At 35.5% G+C, this 9,501-nt stretch overlaps 1 protein-coding gene across 3 annotated transcripts in view; it reads right to left on the bottom strand.

The window, feature by feature from the left end:
* Nucleotides 1-9,269, bottom strand: part of LOC106062023 (alkaline phosphatase-like) — a 31,554-nt gene extending 22,285 nt beyond the window's left edge. The window contains exons 1-5 of one of the 3 annotated variants that reach the window (XM_056007607.1): nt 9,159-9,269; nt 7,803-7,926; nt 5,639-5,730; nt 2,349-2,566; nt 1,545-1,719 (exon numbers count right to left, since the gene is read on the bottom strand). In XM_056007607.1, the coding sequence (XP_055863582.1) occupies nt 1,545-1,719; nt 2,349-2,566; nt 5,639-5,726 (481 nt within the window). In that variant the 5' untranslated portion in view covers nt 5,727-5,730; nt 7,803-7,926; nt 9,159-9,269. Of the gene's footprint in view, nt 1-1,544; nt 1,720-2,348; nt 2,567-5,638; nt 5,731-6,753; nt 6,895-7,802; nt 7,927-9,158 lie in introns of those variants that run through there. The other 2 variants (XM_056007605.1, XM_056007606.1) reach the window with 2 other exon arrangements.
* Nucleotides 9,270-9,501: the final 232 nt, after the last annotated feature.

The raw sequence follows: 9,501 nt of genomic DNA on the forward strand, positions 1-9,501 counted from the left end.
TTTATTTTTTTATAAACGAGTAATATATATATATATATATATATAAATCTTTTTACAAAGCTTCTATCAAATCACTATGTCTGTCTGTCTGTCTGACTGACTAACTAGTAAAAAATGTGAACCCGTTATACACCCATTCTCGGATCAAATTGAAACTTCGCACAATTATTTATGGACATCGACACATAATTCAATAAAAAAGTAACCAATAAGACAATAAATTAGTAGTAATTCCTTTTTTTTTAAATAAAAAATAGCAACAAGGGAAACGAGTACTTCAGTATTCACATATAAGGCTATTTGTTGGGTTTAGTCCTCTTAAATAATAAATAACTCAATTTCTCCGATGAAGTTAATAATTTAAAAATATATTTATTGTACCTAAAAAAAAACACGAATCAATATAAAAAGCTCAATTAGTCAATTATTGGTAATTAATTATTTGTTTAATATCGAATAAGGGAAATAACTTTACATTATTAGTAGATATAGTTTTAAGGACGGAGTTCTTCCCCTTTAGATATGCTTAGTTTTTGTTTTTTTTTTAAAGGATTTTTTTTCTATTTTGATTGTTTAACATATATTTCTTCCTTATAAAGCTGATGGTGCTCTATAAGTTATTCTATTGATCTCCTGTAATGCCTTCTTGATTTCTTGAACATTAGAGTCGAGTGCGGTGATTCCCAATTAAACTTTGTGACCTAATATTTCAATTTTGTGTTCATTGATGAGAAGACTTAAACCAAATTAATTTTAAGATGATTAAATATTATGTACTATTATAACGGTCAAACTAGAGTTTTCGCTCAGTGGCCAATCAGCTAGTGATTTTTTAATTTTCAATAAGATGTAGATAAATTGTTAATTTTCTAGTAACATAGTTTGAGCCGTTATAGAAATACAAGAGCTTTTTCCACATATCTTTCCCCCTCCCCCAAGAAGGGATTGTAAAGTTACTACTTGAAGACTAAAGCTTGTCCTCGATTCCAAAGAGTGCAGTATTTCATGGGCGACAAAGGAGACCCATATGTGACCTACATATTTTGTCACGTCAAACACAGACAAATCACTGTATGTCTGGGGTAGCTTTACGTTTTCATGGCACCGCTAACGTCTGTCTATCGATACATAGATTTAGATTTCGATTCCAAGCTGTTTAAGATATTTGTTACAGATCAAAGAGAAACGTTTAGAAAAACAACAACAACAACAAACTCCACAAGGGGCTACATGGTAGGACAATATTATATAGTTTATAAGACGAGATAATTTTTCTTCAAAATATTAATCGGATGCTATTGTTATTACTATTAAACAGTTATTTTGAAAACAAAAGTGTTAAGTTCAAACACTGACTGGTCGTGTGGTTTATGCTTTGGACTCTCATCACGATATTTCCAGGTTCGAACCCTTGCCTGTCACAATCCCCCTGCTGGAGGTTTGAGCTAAAAAGAAAGGAACCTCCGAAACATGTAAACCGTTCAGACATCTTATTTAGGGTTTTATTCCCACATAGTCTGTTACTCGTTCTTTTATTCCCTTACCTGCGTTTGTTGCCCACCGTAAAATGGAATGCACATTTGCCCCAGTGGTGGAGCTGCAGTTGCCATCTTGTGCTCGGGCGTTGAGCCCCAATATTTTTCTGTTGGTCTTGACACCGCAAAGAAATGCGGTGGCAGCCGCTGCAGAGTCTGTCACCTGCTCGTCTACGGCATATGTCTGTGAAATGGTCAGCAAAATAATCATAGAAATAAAGGTTCCTTCTTGAATACGTTTGAGAAAAAATAAACAGTAAGATAGTTCAATACTTCAATAGATAGCTAAATAGCTAGAGATAGATATAGATTGATAGATATAGATAGCTAGAGATAGAAATAGATAGATAGATTGATAGATAGATAGATAGATAGATATATTGATAGATATAGTTAGAAATAGATAGATAGATAGATAGATAGATAGATAGATAGATAGATACATACATACATACATACATACATACCAGTGGCGTAGCTAGGGGTTTGGGGGTCCGTAGGTTTGACTTCTTCAGGAGCTCTGCATTTTGACATTTGACATCATGACATGAGATAATGACTCGTATTATTTAACGTAAGAAACAAAATTTCGGACACTCATATGGGACCCCTTTCAAGCGGGGGCCAGGGGAGATTTTCAAATTTGGACCCTCTCCCTCACCCTAGCTACGCCACTTATACATACATATAACATAAATACGTACATACATATATAGTAGACAGATAAGTATACAGACAAACATATAGATAGAGATAGAGAGATAAATACATATATAGATAGCTAGAGATAGATAGATAGATAGATACTCTTACCTTTGATAACCCAGTTTGTGGAAACTTCTCGAAGGTCAAAGAAAACTCCTCCCCCTTTTTCCCCTGCAACTGCCCAGCTAGTATCCTTCCAGCTGTGACAGAGGGAGGACCCATGCCGTCTCCTATGAATAAGATTATGTTCTTAGCGACGCCTCTGTTTTGATTTTCCAGCGCCTTCTGCAGTTCACCGTGGGCTCCATCCAGCCAGTAATCACCAGCTGTGGAATGATTAGCAAATAGACAAGGTTCAAGGTTTGTCGTTCTTACTTTTTATTACTTCTCTTTTACTTTTATACTTCTCTTACTTCTCTAATCTCTTTCTCTCCTCTTTTTTACCTCTTATTCAGTCAATCATTTCTCTCCTTTTTTTTTGTCACGCTCTCTTTTTTGTTTCTCTTTCTTCTTTCTTTGTCTAACTTTCTCTCTCTATTGAATATTTCAATCTGTCACTCATTTTCCTATTTCAATTTGGCAAACTTAGCATATAAATAAGAAAGGGGGGGGGACCACCTGAATTCGAACTCATGGCTCAGGCATTCTCGAGCATCTCAAGCCAACACGGTAACCACTCTGCTAGTGGAGAGCTTATGGAAGATTGTATAGTTATGTATTGTTTCTATAGGGTCGACCTATTTTTCAGGTTTGTGTTCACTAAGACTCAGACGACGTAATAGGGGAATTATTCAGCTTTTACCAACACTTCAGTAAAGTACAAGTTTTTTTCCTTGTTCGAGATATCAAACAATAGTTTATTAAGTAACTTTTTTTTTTTATTGATTCTTGTGTTATCAGCTTATGGAAGATTGTATAGTTATTTATTGTTCCTATAGGGTCGACCTATTTTTCAGGTTTGTGTTCACTAAGACTCAGACGACGACCTATAAATGGGACTTATTCAGCTTTTACCACCACTTCAGCTTTAGTCAAGTACGATTTCTTTCCCTTGTTCGAGATACCAAACAATAGTTAATTAAGTAACTGTATTCTTGTGTTATCAGGTAAAAGAAATAATTGTGCACAATCCGAGATTGGGTGTGGGAGAAATCACCAGCCAAAAACAGACAGACAACATGAGTTGATATAAGCTTTGTAAAAAGCTAAAGTTTATTCTCAGCCTATGTGTTCACAGTACGATTAGTTTTGTTCAAGAATGTCTTTTAGCTAGATATATACCATTAAAAAACAATTATTCAATCAATGCTTTTGAAATCCTCCCATTGTTGTGACACCAGCTAAGACTTTTATTCCGTCCCCTATTGTAATTCACACTGCATGTTGATCTATTAAATGTTTGTACAAAGTTCTATTTTAGTATCATTTGCTCTTCCCTAAACAGAAGACAAAAACAAAACAAAAACAAAACAAAAAAAAAGGAGGTGTCATTGACACACGGTCTATTCTGTGTCGCATGTATCACACTTGACAGAACGCAGTTTGCTGTTGACAGATCATCCTCCGATACATCAATCTCTCGTATAGACTCTCCCTCTCCCATTTTTTTAACGCATCGCCTTATATCAAAGCGCTTTAGAAAGTTTCGTTTCTTTAATAAATATAAACCATAGACATGCATTATACCTAGACTGGACATGGACATATCAATGTGTCAAATACCTTATGGCTCTGGTAAATCAGGTCAAGTTTGTTTTAGAGACTATCTATCTATCTATCTATCTATCTATCTATCTATCTATCTATCTATCTATCTATCTATCTATCTATCTTTCTATCTATCTGTCTATCTATCTATCTATCTATCTATCTATCTATCTATCTATCTATCTATCTATCTATCTATCTATCTATCTATTTATTAATCTATCTTTTTATCTATCTATCTAATCTACGTATTGGTCTATCAAGATTCATTTGTTTTATTCTATTACCCTTTTAACTTTGGATGTAAGATATACCTTTGATAGAAATAGTGATGAAAACGCTCATACAAAACAAATATTTGGTTGAGACTTAGAAGACTGGGAAGACATTACTTAAACACTTTTTTTTCTTAATTATTTCTCTCCGTAATTATTTACCACATTCTGGTGGAATCAACGCTGGTATCGTCAGTTAGGAGAGAAAGAGTTAATTTTAAAGAATTACATGTACAGGGAAGTGGATAATATCGCGTTACAATGTTGAAATTTGAGTCTATGATCAGGCTATTTGTATAACTCTTGTTGGTTTGAGTCTTTGTTCAGGCTACTTGTATAACTCTTGTTGGTTTGAGTTTATGTTCAGGCTACTTGTATAACTCTTGTTGGTTTGAGTCTATGTTCAGGCTACTTGTATAACTCTTGTTGGTTTGAGTCTATGTTCAGGCTACTTGTATAACTCTTGTTGGTTTGAGTCCATGTTCAGGCTACTTGTATAACTCTTGTTGGTTTGAGTCCATGTTCAGGCTACTTGTATAACTCTTGTTGGTTTGAGTCTATGTTCAGGCTACTTGTATAACTCTTGTTGGTTTGAGTCTATGTTCAGGCTACTTGTATAACTCTTGTTGGTTTGAGTCTATGTTCAGGCTACTTGTATAACTCTTGTTGGTTTGAGTTTATGTTCAGGCTACTTGTATAACTCTTGTTGGTTTGAGTTTATGTTCAGGCTACTTGTATAACTCTTGTTGGTTTGAGTCTATGTTCAGGCTACTTGTATAACTCTTGTTGGTTTGAGTCTATGTTCAGGCTACTTGTATAACTCTTGTTGGTTTGAGTCCATGTTCAGGCTACTTGTATAACTCTTGTTGGTTTGAGTCTATGTTCAGGCTACTTGTATAACTCTTGTTGGTTTGAGTCTATGTTCAGGCTACTTGTATAACTCTTGTTGGTTTGAGTCTATGTTATAACTCTTGTTTGTCTGACTCTATGTTCAGGCTACTTGTATAACTCTTGTTGGTTTGAGTTTATGTTCAGGCTACTTGTATAACTCTTGTTGGTTTGAGTTTATGTTCAGGCTACTTGTATAACTCTTGTTGGTTTGAGTCTATGTTCAGGCTACCTGTATAACTCTTGTTGGTTTGAGTTTATGTTCAGGCTACTTGTATAACTCTTGTTGGTTTGAGTCTATGTTCAGGCTACCTGTATAACTCTTGTTGGTTTGAGTTTATGTTCAGGCTACTTGTATAACTCTTGTTGGGAAACAAAAACTGATTTAGATCTACTATTATAGTTTGATAATAAACTACTAATAGAGAATACAAAAAAATGTTACCGTGTAGACAATGCTACACCCCTTCATTCTCGCTCCTTTTGTAAATGTGTACTGTAGATAAAATACATTAACTCTTTACTTACTCAGTTCTCGTTGGTAAGAGATATCCTCCTTGGTCACAGCCATGACAGCTGTCGTCAAGGACGCTAGAGTTAAACATATCCAGAACATGACGCTGTAAAAATACAAGTGTAATGAACGGGATAAAATATAGCTTACAATATAATACAAATTGTCTATTAGTCAATAGTTGTCTTATTAGTTATTCTGTTGTGAGATTCAATTACAAGTTGCTTATGTTGTTTAAAAGATTTAATTAATAGGCAAAAGATCAGCATATATATGAGAGAGAGAGAGAGAGAGAGAAAGAGAGAGCGAGATCAAATTTGAGTTATAAAGTTTTGACAGTGATATTCATTTGGTCATGACTAATGACTTGGTCATGACTTAAAGACTTGGTCATGACGTAATGACTTGGTCATGACTTAAAGACTTTGTCATGACGTAATGACTTGGTCATGACTTAAAGACTTTATCATGATTTAATGACTTGGTCATGACTTAAAGACTTTGTCATGACTTAAAGACTTGGTCATGATTTAATGACTTGGTCATGACTTAAAGACTTTGTCTTTTCAACGTGCTTGAAGCTAATTTTTCAAGTATCGAATGCAACCATATTGTCTTTACTTGTTTTTATTTCGATGCTTTTTTATCAAACTGTTCTGCTTCAATAATTTATTTATCAGAAGTTCTATAATTTACGGTTAAAATGTGTGCAATGCAGGAGGCGTTATAATATGCTAGGATGCAATATATATATATATTATAAGTTCTCTAAACGGAAGAAAATATAATTTTGTACTTCGGACATAGAAATGTCGGCTTTAAAAAACATACTGGGTTAAATGAGAACGAAAATAAAAGAAAAAGATGCGAGCAAAATATTGATACAAATCAACAAGAGTGTAGTTCGCAATGTTATTTCGTTCTTTAAAAGAGACAGAACAATACTAACTAACTGGCATTCCTACCGGGTGCAATCCTTGTGACGTCATACTCCATTGACGTCATTATTAGCAGTAAAGCGTAAGCACCACGCTGCACCTTTCTGCACTATTTAGCCAAAAGCAAATGTAGCTCAAGTGCGCAGCTCTGAGCTTAAGAGTCTTACTTTGCTTCATAAATAACCACTTACCTAAATTACATTCACGGTTGTCACTTCAGACTTCCCTAAGGAATGAACACACACTCGCAAACAAAGTCAAAGGGGACACTGGTGATATTTTGTTGACGACAGTTAGTCCAGATTTGCCAGTCGACAATAAATAGGCGCATATTGTCAAGTTGAAAACAAACAAATAAACTACAGACATTTTGGCTTTATGAATTAGGAACTCGGCTTTGGGCTAGTGCAGTGTTTCTCAAACTCTTATAAGTGACGTCTCTGTTAAATATCATATAGACAGGTACAGTGTTGAGTTGGTGAAGACGTATTGACAGGGCCGGATTTAAGTTAGTGGAGACCCCGGGGGGGGGGGGAGGATTTTTAGTGGAAGCTTCTACACTTTTCTACACAAAATCTACCAATTAATTATGAATCTATCTAAAAACATGCCATATTTTAGAAGAAAGAAATATAGTATTTGCAAATTTAATATAATTTTCCTTCTTTTTTGAGTTTGAGTTTGAGTTTTGAGTTTTTGGAACACAGGCACAATTTAGGCCATGTCGTGCCCGTAATCCTAAAAGGGTTACTCTCCCTTCATATCACAAGAGCTAAATTTTATACAGCTAGCTCATTAAAAGCAAGATCTATTCACAGTTAAAATAGTTAAAAATGTATTAATTAAATAAAAATCTGTAGTAAATATTATATGTTCACGATTTCTTTGCCCTATCTCAAATCAAACCTTCGCAGACAACCCCACCTCCCAGAGAAAGCCCAATACCTTCCCAGGTTCGACAATATCGAACAGTGTTTTTTTTTTTTTAAATTAATGCGCTAATGTTAGTATAAATAATATTATTTACTTTATGGAGGGTGAAGCTCTGGGTTGACGCACTGCCGTAAATCCGAAGCTGCCACAAGCGGACACTTCTTAATCACGGCTTTGAATGTCGTTTCTACTTGATTTACTTAATAACTTGGTAACTACTCAAATATTTATTTGTTACTAGGCCTACAAGGCAAATAAAACAGACATTTTTGTCTTGGAATAAAATAGACTGCTTTCGCGCACCAACCTTTTTTCTTGTCCGCATGCCCTTTACTTGTAGTAAGCGCACCCCCACACAGTTTGAGAAACGCTGTGCTGGTGTCCAACTAATCTTTAAGTCTTAATTTTCATGTCTCTTTGTTTGTCCTTTACTGAAATTAAATTCCATTATAGAGAGGAGTAGACAACATTGCAACAACTGTCTGTAAACTGGAACCCACAAAGGGAAGAAAAAGTCTGGGAGACCAACGCAAACATAAAGGAGGTTAGCAGAAACAAATACTTACAAAACAACAATCAAAGCGTATAATAGGGAAATAACTGTATATTTACTGTATATATTACTGTATATTTATTTCCCTTTGTCCTACATCGAACAAAAATAATTAATTACCACTAATTAATTTAATTAATTGATTTTTTAAAAATTGATTCGTGTTTTGTTAGGGACAATGAATGATTGTGCAAAGTTTGAAATTGATCCGAAAATTCGAAGCGGGAGATATAACGTGTAGAAACTTTGTACCCAGACAGCCCGGGCATGCTACCCTACCTCATAGTAGCGTCCGGGTGGAAACGATCGTAAGAGGAAACGATTAGGCTAAAGGGTAGCGAAACAAGACTCCCATGGGGGTGCCTAAGGGGGTGCGAGAGCATCCTCATTGCACTGTGCGGAGTTGTAAAAAAGCTCCCACAACCTTGTCACAATCCAGGCGCTGTTCCTCAAGGGGCCGTTACATAAATGGCGTGTCCCGCACGGTTAGCCTGGTATAGAAAAGGACAATTGCGGGGGTCTTAGTGTACGCGGCCTCTTGCCGCGAGTCTGACCCACCCGTCAGACAGAACAGTGTACACTGTGCTCATACAGGCCGGTGAGAGGGAGCTCTTGTTCCCTTTTGCTGGCCTAGAGTTCCAAGAGCCGAAGGACAGTTTAAGAAGAAGAAGAAGTACCCAGACAGACAAACAATTGGAGTGACTTGATATAAGCTTTGTAAGAAAAAAAGACAGCAGGATGGCCTTGACCCAAATGAGGGAATTGTCCAGAACAGAGTTCGATGGCGAATTACTTTTTGCGGGCTATGCTTCACTGGAGGTCAAATGGACTGTATCGATCTATTATTTTTTAATGTAAACTAGCGAGTTATTATTATTATTTTTTAATAGGGTAACTCTTTAGTTACTCACAACCTTACACTTCCACACCCCATAATAAAAACCTCCTTCGAGTGAATACATTTATATTTTGTTTTATATAAAACTCATTTGTAAAATAATTGTACAATAATCGCCAACGAGCGTTTTTCTTATAAGCTCATATCATACAGACAGTGTATCACATTACAACCATAAGAATAGAAAAAAAATTCCACCCCAAAATACTCACCTATGGTGGAATGAAAAGATATCCAAAAACAAAATATTCCTTAAGTTTAAATTGTCTGCACACCTTGAAACTGGGTATAAAAATTATGAGCAGCGAAGTTTACATGTAAGGGAGGCAATGTGAAGACGAGGTTTTAGTGTATTCAGTTCACGTAAGGGCTGGTCCACTTATGACGTCCACAAATGGCAATTGCTTTGACATTGGTATGACCTCATTATCATCTATTGTTTCGTCAACAGACAATGGTCTGTAACAAAATGTACGAGTTGTTTTTTTTGCCGACGGAATTGAAGATATTTGTAGTATGATACTGACTACAAAAGTTAAAAGATCATTAGATGCT

The sequence above is a fragment of the Biomphalaria glabrata genome, chromosome 13 (assembly GCF_947242115.1).
Source record: "Biomphalaria glabrata chromosome 13, xgBioGlab47.1, whole genome shotgun sequence".
Classification (NCBI taxonomy): Eukaryota; Metazoa; Mollusca; class Gastropoda; family Planorbidae; genus Biomphalaria; species Biomphalaria glabrata.